The 22132-nt window shown below is 41.7% G+C and overlaps 1 protein-coding gene across 2 annotated transcripts in view; it reads left to right on the forward strand.

The window, feature by feature from the left end:
- hip1 (huntingtin interacting protein 1) overlaps nt 1-22132 on the forward strand; it is a 73687-nt gene that overhangs the window by 35112 nt on the left and 16443 nt on the right. For both annotated transcript variants that reach the window (XM_050062269.1, XM_050062278.1), the window contains exons 3-17: nt 556-698; nt 906-962; nt 4336-4416; nt 8021-8097; nt 10492-10553; nt 11699-11839; nt 14252-14309; nt 14497-14572; nt 16144-16287; nt 16959-17056; nt 17308-17380; nt 17497-17680; nt 18781-18869; nt 19091-19207; nt 19452-19553. In XM_050062269.1, the coding sequence (XP_049918226.1) occupies nt 556-698; nt 906-962; nt 4336-4416; nt 8021-8097; nt 10492-10553; nt 11699-11839; nt 14252-14309; nt 14497-14572; nt 16144-16287; nt 16959-17056; nt 17308-17380; nt 17497-17680; nt 18781-18869; nt 19091-19207; nt 19452-19553 (1502 nt within the window). The remainder of the gene's footprint in view (nt 1-555; nt 699-905; nt 963-4335; nt 4417-8020; nt 8098-10491; nt 10554-11698; nt 11840-14251; nt 14310-14496; nt 14573-16143; nt 16288-16958; nt 17057-17307; nt 17381-17496; nt 17681-18780; nt 18870-19090; nt 19208-19451; nt 19554-22132) is intronic.

A 22132-nucleotide genomic window follows, 5' to 3' on the forward strand; every position in this document is an offset into this window, starting at 1 on the left:
ATTTCCCTGTTTGTGTGTGGAGCTGTTCCTCCGTGGCTGCAGGGTTACGTTAGTGCAAGATCAAAACAACAAACTTAGTGTAACCTCGTCATCTACATGTGGTCGTGCTGCAGAGCTAATTTAGTCATCTGTGAGACAAAACACAAAGCTGCACTGACAGAGAGGAGCGCTGTTTGGAGTCGGCAGAGTCCCGGGGAGACGAGGAACTAAATACAAAATATCTAGGGCTCATTATTTTTGGTTTTTAACTTTTCAGAAAGAGATTTGGGAAATGCTTTGTGTTTATTGTGAATATTAAAGAAGCATGCAATTTGGCTTTTAGCAGTGCAAACAATCTCGTTAATCATATTTGTTTTAGTTACGAGTACAGACTCTTGCACGTCATCAGCTCATTTTTGATTACCAAAGATGTTGTCTGGGCTCTCAGTGTTGTGAGAAGACTTTTTAAAAAAAGACAAGATGACAGAATGTAACATTAATCACGAGCCAGACCAATGTCGCACAGAGAAATGTCACGCCCTATGATAACCCAGTGATCCTTGACCAGCCTGTCACCCTGCATCTTGGGGACCCATCATGAGAAAGGCGCCCACACTTTCTGGGCGGCGGTCAACCGGCTCCCTCTCTCCAGCAACGCGGTGCTCTGCTGGAAGTTCTGCCACGTCTTCCACAAGCTGCTGAGGGACGGCCATCCGAATGTACGTATAGATGACAATATCGTCACACCTTAACCTTCTTATCTTGTCTTATCTGTTTGTCTCTTGTGTTGAAAGCCCGTCTTTCACAGATGATTTTTGCCAATGATTCATCCTTTATCTTATGTCACACCTCATCTACGTTTAGTTAATTATACCTGAGGAGTCCTCCTTATTAACTCTATATTTCTCTTTGTGCCGTCCCTTTAGGTGATAAAGGACTCCATGAGGAACAAGGCTGATTTAACTGATATGAGCAGGATGTGGGTAAGGACAAGGAGATTATTGTTTTAACACAAGGACGACCTTATGCCATAGTTGTTTTTATCCACTGGTGTATTTTGAATAGTAACAGATAAGGCATGGATGAATAAGTGACTGAGTTTGTGTTGCATAAGTTATTCATAAAATAGTTATTCCATTCATATTAATAATAATGCTAAGGCCACCAGTGATGAAGATCTCATGATTTTCCTGCAGCATATCATCATTTATTACTGAAACAGCTCCTGCAATTTGGCGAGACTCCCTAAAATCTTGGTATTTCGAGGACAGTGCTTCATGTCCTGCTTCACACAGTGTTATGTGCCTGATGTGCGTTCTTATCAGCTCACATTGTGTATATAAGATAGCAAAACTGAAACTTAAAAAGTTGGTTATGAGCCTAATCTTTGGCTTAACCTCAAGATTAAACCTCCAGGAGACCTCTCACCTAACCTCAAACAGAGGGGATTTTAACCTCCGCCAAGGAGGTTATGTTTTTGCCGGCATTTGTCTGTTTGTCTGCAAAATAACTCGAAGAGTTCTGAACGGATTTTGATGAAATTTTCAGGAAAGGCTGATAATGGGACAAGGAACAGATGATAAAATTTTGGTGATGATCGGTTGAAGCAAAGTGGATAAAATAAAAATGGCGGGAAATCCGAGCTGCTTGGCGGAGGTCTCCAGTTGCTCTAGTTTTTCTTCAAATCATCAATTTACGATATGCAGATGCTCCTTGTACAGCTGGCACAGCTGCATCAGTGCCTTCCCTGAAGATTTTTGAATGACTTTTACCTGACTGCTGTTAAAGTCTCGACCATCTTAAAGTCATACTTGAATATATGTTCATCTAAATAGTGCTAAAATATAGGAGCCTTTTTACACCTGGTATTAACATGTATCTTGGGGTGACCCAATTACAAGTGTCAGCACTAAATACAAGTGTAAAAGACCACTGATCCGATCATTCAAACCGCATGGCTTGACTTTGTAGTGAAGTGAAGTGTAAGTGATGTAGGCAGTAACAAAATCTGTTCAGATCACAGAAATGCATGTTAATATCATGTATGAACAAGCTCATGTTGACTTTTAGACAGCATAAATGATGTCCAACAACAAGTATGCCTTCCATACTTGACCTGCATCAAACAAATCTCATATTGTATAAGTGTATTATTCAGTCTAGTTTTCCAAGCTCTACAATTAAAACTGGCCTATACTTGGTCACTCAGTCCAGCTTCTCATTTTCATCAAACCAAAATCATTCTGCTTCTGCTTTCTTACAAATGTGCACCAGGTTATTTTATAAAGTATAAACTTGCACTCAGAGTGGAGGGTGAGAAGGCTGAGATGGTCACTGAACTCGCTGGAGCATGCATTGCTGCGTCCTGCAAAACCACACCCATCCAGATGAAATACCAAGATCTTAGGGAGTCCCTAAATTGGCAGCGGTTAAAATGTCGTCATGAATGACAAATCTTATTAAACCTGTCCCGGCGGGGTTTCTGACAGCAGCGGGAAAACACCTTTTCTGACATCATAGTTGAAGTGCGTCCAAAAGTGCAACATGCAGCAGCAACATTTGTTGATTTACCCTCAATAATAAGGAAAATTGTGATTAACCCTTTGAAACCTGGAGCAACAAAGCTTCTCATGTGCTGCTTTCAGACGCCTTTTGGAAGTATTTGAACCTTTGAACGCTGAGCTAATGAGGGCAGTTTCTTTCAAAAACATGGGGTAAAATGCATTGAGCAACTTGGTAAGAAATGTTCCACAAATTGTAAAGAAAAAAAAGAAAAAATAATTAATAGATTTAAAAAAAATCTATTTAAAATTATGTTACAGAATAAGTATAATTTTTAAGTTTTTTTCCAGGTCATTTCGTTGTTTGTTTGTTTGTACTTAGCTTTCCTTTCTTTTTTTCTTTTTTTTAAAATAATTTTCTTGTTTTTATTTATTTATTTATTTTTTCATTTTTTGGGGGGGTGGGTTCTTTTATTTATTTATGTATTTATTTATTGCATTTTTTGTTTTTAATTTGCTTGTTTTTTGTTTTTACAATTTTTTTGTTTTTAACTTTCTTTTTTACTATTTGTTTTACTTTTTGTTTTCTTTTTTACTAACTTTTTGTTTTTAATTTCTTTTCCTTTTTTTTCTTTTTTTTTCTTTTTTTTAATAATTTTTTGTTCTAAATTTTCTTTTTTTACTAATTATTTCAGTTATTTATTTATTTACTAATTTCTTGCTTATTTTTTTGGGTCATTTCTTCCGTTGCTCATTGCCTGCTTCCCATGTTATTGAAAGAAATCAAGCCAATACGTTGAGGGTTTAACTGGTTAAAGAAGCTTGTCTTTTGTTTGTTGGCATCATTAGAGCGCACACACCAACTGTCTTTGTTACGGCCATCAGATTACAAGATTTGTTTCTAGTCAGCCGGCTGCTGTCGTAGTGACAGACATTGTGGCCTGTGATGGACGAGGCCATGTAAAAACATGCCAAGTGTGACTGTCAAGAGCTCACAACACACTCCCTGCCAGCTCCATGTTGTGGCTCACAGACAGTCGTATTACATCAGCCAGTCTGCTGGTGTCTCTGTGGGGAATCCTGCTCTCACCTGTTTTTGAGGAGCTGGAGCTAAAAATTGAACGTGGTTTATGTTTGGATGAAAAATCTCATTGGTGACAACATTTGCATCGATCTAAGTGAGCGCAGGTCTCTTCAGGGTATCGATGCAGACACCTCTGATGTAATTCACCAGGTTTATTGTGTAAACTTGTACAGACTGCACTCCATTAAGCCACAGAATCTGAACAGTCACTCCTCAGTTATGTCTTGGGCAACATTTGGGTAGAGAGCCTGCTCTGCTCTGTAGTCCTGGATGTTGTTTTTATTACTCAGTTTTTGCTGATGTCACTAGGCGAGGAGGATACAGGAAGTTTGGTCCCTGTGACCAGGGTGGTGCCCTCTCTTTCCTGTTGTGTCATCACCACCCGCATTCTCAGGGACAAGGAAAAAGGAAGTGAGAATCAAATTGGCCAAATGGCTGCACTTATTCAACTTTGTCCACAATCTGAGACGTTTTCACACAGAGTGAAGTGAACTGAAAGATTCTGCCGTGGTATAATTCAGCCCCGCAGCTTGAAAATGGCCGCTCTGTGCTCAGTCTTTTCATGTTTTTTGTGTGCTGCCTTCAGCCAAAGTGCCACAACAAATTTCCTCAAGAACACCAAATGATTTGCCTCCTCGGTTTTCTTTAACCGGCAAAAAACCTGCACGTCCTCCAGGAGGAGAAAAGATTACTCTCTACCTTTGATCGTGTCTCTCCTCTTCCTCTTAACGTCCCTCTTCCTCCCCCTCTCTCTCTCTCTGTCTCCCCCAGGGTCACCTGAGTGAAGGCTATGGGAAGCTGTGCAGCATCTACCTCAAACTGCTCATCACCAAAATGGAGTTCCACATCAAAGTGAGTCGGCCTGGCCTATAAAATCCAGCACCAGTCTCCCTCGTCACTCATTATCTTTGTCTCAGGCTCTCTTTTTAGTGCCAGCATGTGTCTGTGGGGGGGTGGGGGGGGGCTGGCTTCATAGAAAATTNGTCTGGGGGGGGGGGGGGGGGGGCTGGCTTCATAGAAAATTCTGGCTTTTACACTAATGGCCTCTCTCGAATCTGTAATGTAGCTTTTTTATGAGACAGCAGAGCAGCACGGTGTCGATGCTATCACAGGAAGATGTGGTTAGCTGTTGCCCTGCTGAAGGCTAATTCCTACCCAAGGGTGAGGACGGTCGTAGAGGGCAGTGTGCCAGGACGTAACATGAGAATCAACGGGCTAACGTGACACTTTGCCAGATAAAACCAATGATTGACTTTTGTGTCACCTCTCTGTGACCTGTATTTGCTTAATATTTTACTCATAAATCACCATGTATGTTGAATAAATGTGTAAAAAAACAGCCAAGCTAGATAAAGGTCAATTAGTCAACAGTCAGCTCCTGTAAACTCAGTCTCATATTAATTTTTAACTGAGCAAAGAGATGCAGAACTAAAAACAGCATCTGCCTGCACACATGTATATTTCAATTGAAATACAGTGCCGTAACTTATCCTAGCATTATTTTCTAAACTGAACGACAGCAGCTGTGTCTTTTAATCTTTGTCTTTTGTTGTCCTCACACCTGACTGCTATTAAACTTTTATGCAGTTTTATGGAAATGTAACGTAACATTCTATTTGATTCGGAGCCAGGGTTTTGTTTTGATTGGCTTCCACTAGTGAGACAGAATCAAAGAGTGCACTGACGGACACAGTTCAAAGTCCAAACAATACATTTACCTGAGGGATTCAAAAACTTAAAAAAAAAAGCCAGCAGTGGCGTAGGTGGAAGTGTTCAGGTCCTTTACTTACAGCTGCTCTAATCAATATAAATGTACATTTATTTTAATGATGAATCTCATGATTACTTGTTTGTCGAGGAACTCTGCAGCTCCCCTCAGCTTTACAGAGCTTTATGGCGACTTCTTAAGCTAATTGTTCTGATTTTCTGGCCCACAATTTTACTATAAAAAACCCCCCAAAAGAACAGAAATAGTTAATGCAGAAAGGGTAGGCCTGCAGCTTTTCAGTCAGCAAACTTGCTTTGGTTTGTCACTGCTTCAAAATGAATAGCTTATGATTGTTGTCTATTATTTATTTATTCATTTATTTGTTTTTCTTGTGTGTAGTTGGGTTATATAAGTTGTAAAATGATTGAAATAAAGTAAAATAAACTAAGGAACCAGGAAGTCCTGCTAAATATAAAGTGGTTCAGACAGCTACGGGAAAAAAACCCAAGGTATTCCATCTTCAGGTGAAATAATTTCAGAAATGTTTTCTTTGAGCAGAGGCAATCTAACAGACTTGGTTTGTCAACCCTATCTTATACCTGGCGCAAAGCAGCACACTGTGTAACACAACTGTCATTTTCAGCGCCCATGTTGTGTAAGTAGCAAACACATATGTGCCAATCCGTGCACCCATTAGCATGAAGTTCTTAAGGCCCAGACACACCAAACCAACTTCAGAGAACAAGCGACGAGGAAGGCCCCCTGCTGCATCACCTGATGTCGGTTTGTCTCGGCCATCAAGTTGCACATAAACGCACCACAAAGGCTACAGCCAGCAACAGATCAGCACATATATTCTGAAATGCGTGAGGTGAAATAACTCTCCACACCAGCAGACAGTGGTAGTCTGTAATCGTCATTCAGAAAGGGAAACTGGAAGACCATCTTGAGGCTAGTTAGCCAGTTAGCACATTAACAACACAATCCAGTGTTGAAAGAACAAAGCGTATTTACAGTGAGGCAGTGAGCAATAACACAAACCACCATAAAACATTTCTGCTAGAGAACACAAGGGATAAAGAAAAACAATTTTACCTTATGTAACAAGTTTGTTTTAATCTCGCTCACTGTCGACTTTAGTACTTTGTTTACTTTCCTCACTTCCATTTCTCTTCTTGTGCACTGAACTGAGCTGCCAACCAGAGTGATTTCAATCACTGATGGGCTCAGCTGTCACGGTTGCCGATTCAACATGCTGAATTGGCCCCAAAAAACAGCTGATGGGCGCCAACGAGGTACACACCGCACCGATTAGGGTTACTGATGCTCACCAACGGCCCAAAATGGAACATCGGCTGACTTTCCGCTTGGTGTGTCAGGTCCTTTAAAACGAGGTGTAGTCAGGCTAGGGGTGGGAATCTCTAGGCACCTCACGATTCGATCCAGTTGCAATTCCGAGGGCAACGATTTCGATTCTAAAACGATTCTCGATTCTAAAACGAGCCAATAAGAAAATTTACACTAGATATTGAAAAACATTATTGTAATAAAGCTGGGAATACATATCCAGTCCATACAAACTGTATTACTTACTGTGGTTGAGATGACTACACTCTACCAGTCTCCTCCGGTCCATCCTCCTCATCCACAAATCTCAACGGGACTCTCCTGTCCCTCGTCGACCTCCTCCAGTATTTACAAAACTATAACTATCTATGAACTATAAAAACACGAACTATTGCAAAAAAGACGAACAATGGCAAAACTACTGACTATGGTGAAAACACGACGAAAACATGGCAAAAAACACTCAAAAACACGGCATAAAAAAACTCAAAAGTTCTCAAAAAACCACAAGCACTATTATTTACAACACTAAATATTATTTACAAAGAAAACACCACCCAAACGTCACTACCATAATGTAATGTATCACTGGAAAGCTCCACTTCTCAGCTTTCAGAATCCGTTGGAATTACGTCACTAGCGAATGGTCGAGGAGTTATGGTAATTTGAAAAATAAATATAAAAATAAAATTAAAGTTTAGGGTTTTCCACATCGATGCTCACATCGTTCAAGACAGAATCTCGATGCATCTAAAAATCGATTTGTTGTTTATTTCACTCTCTGTTTCCTCTGTCAGGTTTATAATTACAGTTTTTAGTTCTGCTTAAATGTCTCACCATATTTGCTGCAGTGACATTACTGCTCTTTCTGCGTTACGCTCAGCAGGAAACCACTCGCTTCTCCAGTTTGTAGAATCTGCCATGTAAACAGCAGTCTGCCAGGTGTTGAGGCACCTGGCTTTTAAAGGGAATTGGAGATGACACTGATGAGCTGAACTCATGTTGCACCCACAACACACCTATGATTAACTAAGAGATTAATTAAACCCCTTTGCCCCTTGCGCCTTACTTTGTGCCCACATTATGCGCCATATCAAAGGCGGTTGGTCACGCCATAAATACACTTGTGCCATGCACTTTAGACCATGTGCTATAAATCTTTAAATAGGGCTCAATGTCATTCTCACAGTCTGATGTTTGGGTTCATTCTCGTTGCTCTCATCTAAAACCCAACGTGCAAGCACTTCCTGCTCAGCACTCAACAGCAGACAGACTGAATGTACTGTTACATTCCTGCATGGTTATGATTACAGACATCAGATTCTGCCTGTAAACAGTCATGTGTTCGTCTCAGATGGACGTCAGGACGACTGAACCTCCTCCTGTTGTCTTCTCTTTCAGAACCCTCGTTTCCCTGGCAACCTGCAGATGTCAAACAGACAGCTTGATGAGGCGGGAGAGAACGACGTTAACAACTTGTGAGTGTGGCGTGCTGCTGCTGCTGCTGCTGCTGCTGCTTCGCCTCTCCTTTTGTTTTTTTGTGGTTATAGCCTGCCAGACCGCAGGATCCAGATATTAATGAGTTTCAGTGTTAAGTCTCAAACTGTGCTGACCAAAGTGTGAAATGAAATGTAATTGGATGAATACATTAATCATAATGCAACAGAGCCACAAGACCTTATTCATTGTAATCATTTTAGAGGTGTTGTTCTGCACAAATTTGTAGAAAGTTTAAAAATTCACATGGTAAACAAAGTTTTTAATTTTAATTCATTTGATAGTAATAATTATATTCAGTTCTTTCATCAAAGCCTCTCCTTCACACCATCATAAAAGGAGAAGACGAAAGAGATTAAAGGTTTCATTTCATTGTTTTCATCAGTGGTACTGCATTTATCAGTCTCCCTCCAAGCTGTTTAGTTCTGGCACCACTACAATAACCTTCTTTGAAGGAATACTTCGCCCACAGCATGATCACTTGTATATCACTTACTCACCCTGTGTTACCTTGAATTTGTGAAGAAGACTGTTCTTCTTGCCTCCGCTGTGAACAAGGAATCCAAAAAGGGAAAATATTCTTGATCAAGTCATGAGGAGGGGTCGCGCTTGTGCAGCCAACTTGTTCAGTATAATCCAAGTCTCATTTATCCAGTCATATGCTCAGTGCTTCCTAAACACATGCGTTTTTGTTAAAACCTGACACGTCTGTAAGCAAAACCAATTTTATTATACAGCACCAAATCATAACCAAAGTTATCTCAGGACACTTTTCATGTACAACAACTAACTAACACCGTACCATTTAATTTAATTTACCCAAAATGCCCCCATAACAGGGGTTTTTCCTTATCCGCTGCGAGTGTCCAAGAACAGAGGGATGTTGTATGCTGTAAAGCCCTCTGATGCAAATTGTGAATTGTGATATTGGGCTTTATAAATAAAATTAAACTGAAACGAAGCTTAGTGAACACTTACTGATGATTTCGTGCCTCAGCAGCTGCAGTGGAATCAACAAGCAGAAATGAAATGTAATGAGTGTCGAGGCGTGATACTCGTCTGCAAAAGTGTTTAAACAAATCGGTTTTAGCAAAAATATGGGTTTGGGAAGTACTGAGTTTTTGGATTTTTTCTTCATCGTAAAGGCAATGTGAGAAAAATATAGTTTTCTTTACGACTTCAGGGTAACACACGGTGAGCAATAGTGTTGTCCCGATACTGGAAATCAAAACTTTGATACAACACCTTGACAAATATCAATATTCAGTATCATTTTCGATATACCAGTGAGAAAATCTGACATGACATTGAGGGCATTAATTTTAAGTTTGTATTAAACAAACAAACATTAAACATGAGGACAACTACTTTTCTTCTCGTCTATAGCAGAGAACAGCTGTAATGAAAATGAATCAGTTAATTCAAATTAAATGTTGTCAAAGTAGTGCACATGTTCAAAATCTCCTAATGTTGTCGCACATTTAAAGGCAATAAAGAGAAAGTAAAAGCAAAACACCACCAAGCAATCTTAGTTCCTTTTTTTTCTTATCTAATATTATTTATTTTTCAATAACAAATTAGCAGAAATCGGAGGGTATAACTATTTTTACAGGCTGTAACAAAGCCTGCAAATGATCATATTCACTGGACAAGTATGACGAGTGATGAGAAGACAGCATTGTGAGTGATTGAGATGGAGGTGGGGCTACATGAGCACTGCAGCGGTGCGTGTGTGTCACCTCGCTGTCAAAGAGGAGACAGAGCAGGAAAGCGCAGCTGGTTATGATGGTATCAAGTAATTTATATACAGATTACCTTTTTTTGGCTTGTCACCCTTTAAAACAAGCTGATGCCACCAGCGTCCGCACATCAGAGGTCATGGTTGATGAGATGAGAGCTTCTCAGATTGTTAAATTGTTTAGATTTCAGAGGCCTGTTGAGGTGAAAGTATCTAATGTTTGACAGAGGAAAAGAAAAATCACAGGAAAGTCGGAAAAATGAATAATTTTAGTAGATTTATATCCAGGTTTGGACCCACTGTGCGATACAGTTACAGTTGTGAATCATTTTGGAATTTTACTCCAGCTCTGACCGTGACTCAGCCGATCAGCACGCAGGAAGGAAATGATCCGGTATTTAAAAGGAATTTGAGAAAAACAGGAAAACGTTCACCTGCAAGAACTGAAGAATTTTTTGGTGCTCTTTACCGAGCAGGATCATTTTATCTGAAGCATCAGTGGCGTTTGCGTGTGAGATACAAGAATGTGAAAGCTCTCTTTTACACTCCTTGATCCAGATTTACCCCCATGACACTATGTTGTGTTTGTGTGTTTGCTGAAGTCATGTTTAAACGGTCATCTCTCCTTCTGTTTCAGCTTCCAGTTGACAGTAGAGATGTTTGACTACCTGGAGTGCGAGCTCAACCTCTTCCTGGGTGGTAAGTTATTCTGGTCTGCCTCTGCACTACCAGCTGTGCTTATCTGAGCCAGAGCATGAAGTAATACATACAAACACACACACACAGCGATGACACAGGAAGACGCAGTCTGACTGATAGCTGTACTGTACATAATGGTGCACAGAAATAGACGCTGTGACGGCTATTAGTGGTTACATACTGGACTGCAGCCCTACTGTTGTCTGGGTGAGTCATCCCGGGTTAATGTCTGTTAAAGTATAGACAGGGCTAAAAATAGACGTCTGGGATGTGACCAGCAGCTCAGAGGAGATGCTGGAAAAGCTGCCGACCCCATTCATAAACGACCGGCCGGAAATAGCATTCTGGTTTCTACGTATGATGCCCTTCATCCTGCGTACCTTAATGATGATATTATCATCTCCACTTCCTCCCCTCTCTCTGGAGAAATAGCATTCAGCACAAACTTTTCCTCTCATGACTCGAGAGTTTGACGCTGTGATGCACGAAACATACGCCAACACACAGTAGAGACTGTGTCACCTCACACCCAAGTCTCAGAACCCTCGTCAGCTTCCTCCTCTGGGCTGGTGTATTTTAAAAACATCACGTCATCAAGGGGTAAAGAGGCCAGGCCTGAGGTGTCCGTGTGTGTGTGTGTGTGTGTGTGTGTGTGTGTGTGTGTGTGTGTGTGTGTGTGTGTGTGTGTGTGTTTTCTAGCTGTGCAGGAAACCACACCTCTGCAGTGCACAGAGGCTCTCCAGGCTTTGGGGGTGGTGTGAGCAGGGCGGCAGGGAAATGAAAGAGGGGCGTAATGATGGAGGCAGAGAGGGAGTCAGACAATCATGTTAGTGTTCAGGTTGCTGCTTCAATTTAAACCTCTTTCCTGCCCTTTTTTTTTCAATAAGCAAGAGCGAGCCGTGTGTTGCTTTGAAGTGTTTTATTTAGTTAATTTTAGTGGCCTAGAGCACAGCACCATCACTTGATTGGTTCATGAAAAATTCACGATTTACGAGCCCCACGCACGACTGTCTCTGTGTTTACATTAACATTCACTGACGTGTGCATGTGTGGTGTGTTTGTAATGATACTCTGTGTGGCTGCAAATTGATCCTGTGAATTCATTTATTGATCGGTATGTGTTTTTCTCTCTCTCCTCTCCCCAGTGTTTAGCTCTCTAGACATGTCACGTTCGGTGTCGGTGACGGCGGCGGGCCAGTGTCGCCTGGCCCCCCTTATCCAAGTCATCCTGGACAGCAGCCACCTGTATGACTACACCGTCAAGCTGCTGTTTAAGCTACACTCCTGTGAGTGACGCACACCTCTGTTGGTCAAAGTGCACAACTACAGGCTTAGTAGAAACAGGACACAGGAAAGGTTCAAGATAATGAATATGTCTGTGGCTGCCCCCCCGACTAAGAATTTTCCTAGTCGACCGATAGTCGCCATTAAGGGCCATTAGTTGACTAGTCGCCCGCATGTTCATGATATTAATGTAATTATTAAAGTATATATTTTGGGCGGGGCAACACAATGGTTTGAGTTGAAGGTGTGAGAAAGAATAGTATCAGTAACATTGTTAACACTGTGCTACATTACAGAGAAATACAAAACCGTACTAATGAACCTTCATTAATATAGGCCTATATTTTATCTACAAGTGCACGTCACACACTGAGCGAGCCGCCTGTTAATGACGCTGTGGGCAAAGCAGTAATGATTGTGCTAAGTGGCTAATGGGCATGTAGCTACTTCCATGTTTCAGATGATACGTCATGTTTGTAGTCGACCAATGAAGATGAGTTTACATATCACCTTGGGTTCGTCCTTCACCTTCTCAAAATGATCCCACACTTTGGATTTCCTGCCTGACATGTTGTTAGCTAGCCTGTGGAATAACTGCAGGTACCAGCCCTGGAAATTAACCTGACTCCTGTCTGACTGCTGAGCGAGGCCACTTCCTGTGTCTGTCCTTTCAAATTAAATTCCCACATGGTTCAGTCATGTAGGTTTTGATTTGTTTTGACAAGGTGCAGCTCCTAATAGAGTTTCATATTTTTTGTTTTTCTGCAACTAAGCAACCAATGAAATCTTGCCGACTAATAACCTTTCTGGTTTGGCTAATGTTTGGTTGACTATCAGGGGGCAGCCCTACATATTATGATAATTCACAGAGAGCATAGGGCAGTTAGACATTGTTATGAACTTTATTTCAAGGCTTGAAATTAGTGGTCATCAGTTGAGTTGTCACACTAAAATGAAACTGATGATGGATGAAATGAATTGTCAAAATGGTACCTAAACATCCAGAAATGATTTTACTTTACATTTTATTAAAGGCATATTATGCAGGATTGTCATTTACTGTTCATAAACACACTCGCCAGTGAAAGTGGAAGCAAAAGCCAACCTCAGATTCACTCTTGTTTAGCATTCCCTCTTGCTATATTTGCATTTTTCAGTGTCGCATCTTTTAGATACCTGCTGCTTACAGTCTGGCACCTGGTTGCTACCTTTTTAACCTCTCCTGAGCACTGTGGGAGTACACATGCATAAACATCAAAAACAGAAAATAAGAAGAAAATCAAGGAAAATCCTTCTGTATGAGTCTATACATTGTTTGCCAGGAAAATCCTGCATAGTGTAGCTTTAATAATCTCAATCAGTGTCCCCAAATATATAAATAAGTCAACCTGTTTCACTTTTTTGTTCACTAGTGTCATTCACAAAAATGTCACCTGATAGTAAAAAGCAGAATGTCACACTGCAGAGCTTCAAGTCCTGCTGTTAGAAATCTGCAGGCAAATGTTTAAGAAATTTAGCACTGTCAGCAGTAGAGCTGCAAATAGCAATTAATTCAATTATAAATCAATCTGCCGATGTACTTAAATCACTTTGTCTGTGAAGGTAAAAGAAAAAGAAGAGAGAAACACCAATCACTGCTTCCCAAAACCCCCTGTGGTGTCCTTTAATTGCTCGTTTTATCCGACCAAAAAATACTTTACTATCATTTATGATGAAAACAAGAAGCAGCAAAGATTTGCCATTTTGTCCTCATTAATCACAGAAATCAGTAATCTAATTGATCACCAAATTAGTTGCTGGTGGTCAGTGGTTTTATAACGGTATCTGAAAGAATTACTGTAGAAGATGCTGTCGATGGCGTGTCATCCTTGGCAAGCCAGGATGCTAAAAATATGCCAAGGAAAATATAAAATTTGCATAAGCCTTATTTCACTGTTGTTATATTTTATTTTAGTTGAATCTGGTGTCATATTTAAGCAGTATTGGATTCAGCCGTTGAGTTTCCACCATCACCTTTAGCTCTTTAACATCCTGCAATACGGAAATAAAGAGTCTGAATACTAAACATGCGTGACACTTTCCTTCAAAGGTACAAAGATGACACATCGTCCTCTGATTTAAAGAATTTTTCTGACCCTTTGGCTCCTGAAACCTTCCAAAGCTGCGCTGGATAAACTTAAAAATGCATCAAATTCTCTCTCAACAAGCCTTTTCTCTGTTTCTGAAAAGAAGATGTTTTGGAGATTTGAAGTCTTTCACCTCTCGGCTTTGATACATTCATGCACAAAATCCCATCCTCCATGTGTGCACTCAGTCTTTATATATTTATGTGTGTGTGCGTGTGTTTATGCAGAATACCTGAAGAGTTTTTGGTGCCTGGGCGCTGACGTGTTTGTGTTTGTGTGTGCTTGCAGGCCTTCCAGCAGACACTCTCCAGGGCCACAGAGATCGCTTCCAGGAACAGTTTAAGAAGTATGAACTCCACTTGCCCTCGCACAAACCCAGCCGGTCACGCTTTCACTCTGCTCCCTGACTGAGTGTGACCCCGACCACTGAGCTCTAAGTGCCGTGTTGAATGAATTTACAGTGACTCTCTCTCTCTCTCTGATTTCCTGTCTGCTCCTCCGTCTGTCCTCATCTCTCTCTCCCTCTCTTTCAGGTTAAAGAGTCTGTTCTATCGCTCCAGTAACTTGCAGTATTTTAAGAGGCTGATTCAGATCCCACAGTTGCCTGAGGTGAGGACCGCCTCTCACTGAGTCGGACATTTTTGCACATTTGAGCCACACCTAGGCCTCAAGTTCACCTGGCTATTTCAAGTCTCTGTTCACCAGTAGTTAATTAACTCCCCATTAAAAAGATCTGCCTTTTGATTCATCTTTATACACAAGTTGTTACAGCATATTCATGATGATATCTTATTTATGCTACAGCATATATGCCCTGCTACATATGATATAAATGGAAATGAGAAGCATGTAGGTTGCTCTCACAACGTGTACTTTCAGGTTTCACTCTGTCCTAAATTTGCTTCATGCCCATTACTGACATGAAATGACAAAGACATGCCCTGCACATTATCTTAGCTGCACTCCTTCACTCTATCAATATATTTCAAGCAAGATATAGATTTAGACAACACCGTTTATATTGATATAGGTTACATAACATATACCAGTGTGTGTCTCTCCTCTCTCACACTCTCCCCACAGCTCCGCCCCACTCACTCACTCACTCACTCACTCACTCACAGTTTCTCCAGCAACACTCAGAGAGACACAGAGCTGCTCCTCTGTTTAATCTGTCTGATAATGAGTCTACAGTGTGACATCGGTCTATATGTTGCGCAAGCTACGCTAAATCAGTCTGTGAGATGAATGAACTTACCGCAGCGCACGTGCAATCCAGGCTGCACTGCTACTTTGTGTGTGAGGTGGATCATAGCGCGTTGCTGTTCTTCTTGGTAGTTGTAGTCTATTGTGTGACATGGAGACAGCGCTTGGATGCAGGCGATGTTTAAAAAATGCAGCGACAACACAGACGTTTCATATATGAGATGTATATAACGAGGACAAAATGCTCTGTGCATAAATGAGATTAATAGCCTAGATAAATAAAAAGATTGAAATCATCTTCCAGTACTAGATTCATTTGAAAGGTCATGAAAAACAATTAGACCTACTTGATACTTTTATAGTCATCTTATAGTTTTGTGTCCTGTGCTGCAAACCTTTAAACCTCTGTAGCTCCAGTGTTGTGTGTAAAAACGTTATCGTACAGCCCTGCTATTCATTTCATATTATTTTTCATCCACATGTTGTGCAGCTGTATATCTTCAAACAGGAATAAAATCTGTCTTTGCATTTTATTTTGATCACTGTCTGTTATATAAAACTTATTGTGACATCTCAAATGTAACTTTGACTCGCAACTGAAAACATGTAGCTCATTTTGTAGAAGATACGGAGATAAGTATCGTATATTGCCAGTCAGCCTGTAAATACCAAGTTATGAATTTCTGTCTATATTGCCCAGCCCTAGTTATGACACTAAAACTCTGACACAAGTCAAACAACTAACTGACTTTCATGGAGATTCAGGTGAATTCATTTGAAGGAATCTGTGTTGAATGTAGGCACCAGGTACCGGTCTTATGTAGCACTCAGTGGGAAAAATATCGACTATTTTTAGATATTCAGGGGGTAAACACATTTTGGGATACATCTACCTGCATCATGCATTCTGCAAAAGCCTTTTAGAAGCTAACAAAAAACAACATAGTGAATAAAACTGTGCTTTTTTATTGCAGAACCCTCCAAACTTCCTGCGTGCTTCAGCTCTGTCGGAGCACATCAGCCCCGTGGTCGTGATCCCTGCCGAGTCGTCGTCCCCTGAGTCGGAGCACGTGGTGGAGACAGACGACCTGGTGGACACAGACGTCCCCGTGCTGCCGGTAAGTAAACAAGACAAGTATCCCTGAATGGTATCTTCTTAAATGCATCTGTCTGATTTGTAGACGTGACACATGTGGTGCTGATGTAATCAGCGATCAAATATTTAAAAAGTACGCTGTTTGTGTCGGGGTCGTCGGGAGGGAACAGATGCAACGTGGTAAACTGAGGGAGCTAAAGCAGAGAAATAACCTGCCAGCAGTGCAGGCATGGATACACTCCTCTGTGAAACCACATGTTTTTCAGATTCTTGGTGAGACTACTCTAAACATCTGGTTTGTGTTCATGCTGGCGTGTCGTGGTGATAATTATATTGACTCTCACAGAGCTGGCTGTCGACAAAAATATTTGTTTAAACGTGGTAAATAATGAGGTAATGGTGGCATTTTAGAAGCACAATCCAGTTGCAAAACTGGTAACGTTTAACGTAACAAAAAAATGGTAACGTTTGATGGAGAATTAAATTGGAAGACATGAAACTATAGAAATTGATTTTATGTACAAACTCCAATAGGTAAAGAGTTTGTTTCATAATAACTGTATTTAGGAAAGAAAAAGAAACTCGAAATAAAAAACCCAGGTTAAAGTGCCAATGTGAGTTTTATAAAATTTTGATATTATGAGAGGTTTTATGAGTTTTATCTTTTAAAAGCTGCTTGTTTTAAACACACAGGCTGCTCTGGAGACCAAGTTTGACGACCTGTTCGGCACCTCGGCTGCTATAGACCCCTTCAACTTCAACAGTCAGAACGGCATGAGGAAGGACGACAAGTAAGGCCTTAAAAATGTCACATTACGTTTATGTGTGTGTGATTATAGCTGTCAGAATCATTAAACATTTGACAAGAAGCTAACTTATTATTGTCACATTTACATAGACAAACTTAATCATTGCGTTTTGTGACTCAACTGATCACAAATTTCCCACCACAAATATGGATCTTTGGTTTGACTGAGTAAAATATTACGTATAGTAAAATGCATGCAAACTGACTGATTGATATTTTGTCTGTACCTGTCAGAGACCGTCTGATTGAACAGCTGACGAGGGAGATCCAGGCCCTCAAAGACGAGCTGGAGTCTTTCAGACTGGAGGTAAAGAGGAGAGGAACCACTTGTCGTGTCATGTCTCACGCACAAAAAATCTATCTATAAAGGACTCCCAGAAACAAGTGTGAAATTTATTTTCATCTTTCTCTGTACCTCTCCAGAGTGGTCGCTTGTGTCAGGCGCTGAGAGGGCGTGTCAATGAGCTGGAGGCGGAGCTTGCTGAGCAGAGCCACCTGAGGCTGCAGGCCGTAGGGGAGAGCGAGTTCCTGAAAGCAGAGCTTGATGACCTGCGGAGGGTCCGAGAGGACACGGAGAAGGAGCAGCGGAGCCTGACGGAGATCGAGAGTAAGACCTCTTTGGTCATGATATCACATTATTATCGGTTTAGAGATGATTTATGATTCAGAGAGATTTCAAAATAGTTTAGAATCATTTAAGCTTTCTCGCCTTTATTCTGGTTAGTCCAACAAATCCCACCGATGTTGCAATTACTTTAAGTGACAACAAACGTTACAGACTATGAGTGCCCCAGCTTGTGCAACTCTAGCTATCACAGCCAAACATGGCACTAAAATGTTTGAGAAAGAGAAAGGTGTTCGCAGTGGTGGTAAGAGTGGCGGGCAATACGAAAATGCAAAAGTACAGCCTTTTGTTCAAGCAACGTCCTGAGAGCCAGTGAAACTCTGACAAATGACCCAAATTACGGCATCTGGCGGAGTCTCGCAGGGGTGTGAGGAGGGATATCTAGGCGCTGGTTAGATGGAGGGAAGTTTACCACATTTTATTAGTCTCGCTCACCAGACCTTTCTCAAGAAAAGAAAGGTCTGGCTGGGCCGACTCTCACTTTAACATTGGAGAAAAAAAGCGGCCCGGCTTTTTTTATTTCTTTCAACCAATCACAGTCATTCTTGGCGGTGCCACAGCAATGGTGCGCTTGCAAAAATATTGCCGGGGGGAAACAGGTTTTGGTGTAACACGGCCACAAAAATATCGCCTACAGGACGCAAACCATGGCAGAAAAATGGCTACATCCCTGCAAGATCAAACACCGCAAAAGTTAGTAAAGGACATTTGTCAACTATGACAACCGGAGGTGGTAGGGCGGATGGCTTGTTCCGCCCAATGAGAGGCTGATCTATGCAGCGAACCTCCACCCACTCAGACTACATTTTATTAACACACACTACCCACATTGTTTTGATATAAAGCTAGTTGAAAATCAGCGAAGTACCCTTTTGAATGCTGTGGCTATGAGAGGAATTTGCTCACACACTGATCAAAATAAGACCAGGAAAAAAACAAAGTCTGGGATTAATTCACAAACAGTTGGATCTTTGATTTCTAACAGTAAGTCAAAGCGAAAGCAAGGTGGAAAGTCGAAGACAGATAGTAGAAGATAACTGTGTATGTCTCTCTCTCTCTCTCTCTCGTGTGTTTCTAACAAGAAAAAGCTCAGGCCAACGAGCAGCGCTACACCAAACTGAAGGAGAAGTACTCAGAGCTGGTTCAGAGTCACGCGGACCTGCTGAGGAAGGTGAGAGAGACGAGTCTTAACTTCTTCAGGTTCAGTCAAATCCTCCTCTGTGTCCTTGTCTTCTTCTAAAAAAAACTTCAAAGTTAAATTAAGTCCTGTCCTCCTGCTGTCCTCTTTATATCCCCCAAGCTGAAGATCCAGCCTGGCCTGATTATTTTGGTGTGTTTCTCTGTGTGCCTGCACCTGTGTCCCATGTCCGTTGTGTGTATGTGTGTGTGTAGAACGCAGAGGTGACCCGGCAGATGACGGTGGCTCGGGCAGCACAGGACGAAGTGGAGGCAGTGAGGAGAGAGATGCAGGAGAAGGTGAAGGCCGCTCAGGAGGTTGCAGACAGACAGGTGAGTACCAGATGGATTTAAAAACACACACTAAGTTTAGCTCAGTGTTTGGATTAAATTTTGGGGGCCCACAGTGAAATCAATTGGCTACAAAATTACCCAAAACAAAAGAAAGTGCTGAGAAATTGTATTTTTGGTTTGTTTTTTTCGACCTGAACAGAGCTCAAACTTCTGTAGAAACTTTCAATTAAAAGTTTTACTGTTGTAGATGTTCTAAAGTGAGATTTTGTCTTCTCTTTCTCAGGAGTGCGAACAGCTGGAGCAGCTTCAGGAGCTCCAGAGAGAGCTGATGTCCAGCAGGACGGAGCTGGACTCCCTGAAGACCACCATGGCCTCGTCACAACAGGTCACCCCTCCCCTCAGCTTGTGACTCTCATGATTAGATTGAATCTACTAACTAGATCTCCAAAGTTGCTTTCAGAAGTTACTCAACTCATTTATAACGGTCCCAATTTAAAAAGATAATAGCAGCTGCTACAAGAAAGCGTGCAATGATTAATGAGATGAAATTTTTCACCCTGACTAACAGACCTGGCGGGTCCTAATGGAGCACAGTCTGGAGGAAATCTAAAAATGGGCTGCTGGTGTCACACGCTCTTACTCTAGTCATCAATTATTGGATGATCTCACTCGCCTTTCACTTGTGTAGCTCTGGTAACATCTTTGCTTCCTGTGTGGGTGAAATGTTGACATAATGAATCAGCTGACTTGTTTTCAGAAAGCTGACCATCTTAAACAGGAATGGTTCAGCCCAGGCTGTTGTATATACCGTCCTGTATCCTGGATCCGGCTGTTCTCATTGGCTACATCCACACTAATGTCTTTTTGTTTTAAAACACACAACTGTTGTTCAGTCCCTGCTGGATTTTACAGGCTGTTTTGGGGATTGTTGCAGCCTTTCAAAGCTGCTTGCTGTCATTCATTGCAGTGCTGAAGGACTGTCTCTATAAGTCGCTTTCCTCCTGCTCTCTCTCCGGTTAGCACGAGCTAACACAGTAGGAGCAGCTAACATCCGTCCCAGAGCCATTATACGGTCCCAACAATCTCACACTGACACCAAAATAGCCCAACTCTGTCGTTGAATCCTAAAGGTTGCGCAGAATTCATTGAGATTGGCTGAATTTGCGTTAATTGTTGCAATAACAACACTGCAACAGTCCAGTCAGTCTTCGTTCAGCATTGGCAGTATAAAAACAAAATCTGGGATTGCGGCAAAATGCCGCCTGCCTACTTTTGTTTATACAGAATGTGCCTTTTTCGGGGCAGTGGGGGGCGTGAGCACGTAACAAAACGTGTAGCTCAGCGTGTGACGTAACCAGTGACGTGGGAGGGAAGCCGCGGCTGGTCAGTTCTTAGGCGATTCTCTCGTAAGTTGGCCCGTCCTTCACCGTCCCCGTCATCTGGGGTTAATGGCCTCTTCGTTTGCGAGGGCAAGGAGGGCGCGCAATTCCTTGTCTCCCCAGTTGCTCATCTTTACAGTGTCTGTCAGGTTTGCGTTTCCCTCTTGCTACTAGCTGCTCATTCCTACCATCAGCTGTTTCCTGTTTATCCACCGCCAGTGGCTCACACGTGCCGCGTCATCAACAGTTCCTCCCACTAGTCATCAACAGCCCCTCCTGTTTAAACTAAAAGGGTTCTGCCAATATGTCTACCCTACGAGGCGGAAAATTGGGCACCTCAGATCAACTCGCCAATCCGGCTCTGTGTGTCTAAACGCTCGCAGCCTGCCAGCAAAACGGCCCAACATTCGCCGAAAGTCTGGCAGTGTAAAAGGGGCTTTAGTTTAGATGAGTGGAAATGGAGACTTTTGAAAGGTGTTATCTGTCATGATGTGTCAAGCTAAAACATTGTAGCTAGGTCTACATCCCTTTTCATCCTTCTTGTGTCAGCACTCTCTTCCCATCACCATGACTCCCTCAGGTGTTGATTAAAGCTCCCGGTACCACTTTAATATGTCGGCATATTTGCTTTGTAGCGACTCACAGTCTGTTCTGTTTATACTCATGTAACTTTCAGTAACCGTTCCACCTCGTCACAGATCCAAGTAAAGAAATTTCTAGTCTCACTTTTCGCCATCACCATCGTGTTTTCTGAAACTTAGCAACCAGAGCAGACAATCTTCCTGTTTAGACTGGCATGTCAGTATAAATGAATGGTCATGCAATCAGCGTTTTCAGACATGTTAGAATAGATGGAGATTAATTCTGAAACTCTTGTGTGTACACATGTCGTTTTCATTTTAAAACAGCACTTTAAAACAACAACATATTAGTGTGGATATGGCTTAAATCATGACAACAAGTGATGACAGCAGATCCTGGATCCTGACTGCGTTGGTGGAATTTGAAACTCTCTTGAGCCTCAGTGAATGAGTGCTTGCTCCACAGTGAAATGCTCCACCATAATAATAACATTTTCACATTTTTTTCACCTTTTGTTGCTTTTGCACTTTGTGTCTTTCATCTGTAAGACGTCTGTCACTTCCTCCATTTCAGGTTTTTTATTTGTTATGTCATCTCCGCTCTTAGTCACCGACTGTCCTCCCCACAGCAGAATCTCAAACACATTTATTTTCTGACAGAATTGATATGCTAATGTATTTCTTTGACGTCGGTGAATCTGTGCTCAGTGCGGGGAAACACAGCAGTTTCTTCCTGCAGATCCTCTGTTGGTCTGCGTTTGTCATCTCTGCACAAGTTGATGTTTGTAACAGGCATCTCTTTAGAAGAACAGACCAGAATAAAAACACAGAAGCAGTAAAACCTTGTTCAAACAGCCGCCTGTGTAAATGCAGCCGCTGGGTTTCTAGCCTCGGTATAATCATGTTAGCAAAAATTGATCTGCAGGAATATTTTGAAGGGCACAATCAGGGGAGTGTCGGTTCAATAAGCCACGGATTCGAGCTATTAACCCTCACAACCCCGC

This window comes from Epinephelus moara, chromosome 2, assembly GCF_006386435.1.
Source record: "Epinephelus moara isolate mb chromosome 2, YSFRI_EMoa_1.0, whole genome shotgun sequence".
NCBI classification, from domain to species: domain Eukaryota; kingdom Metazoa; phylum Chordata; class Actinopteri; order Perciformes; family Serranidae; genus Epinephelus; species Epinephelus moara.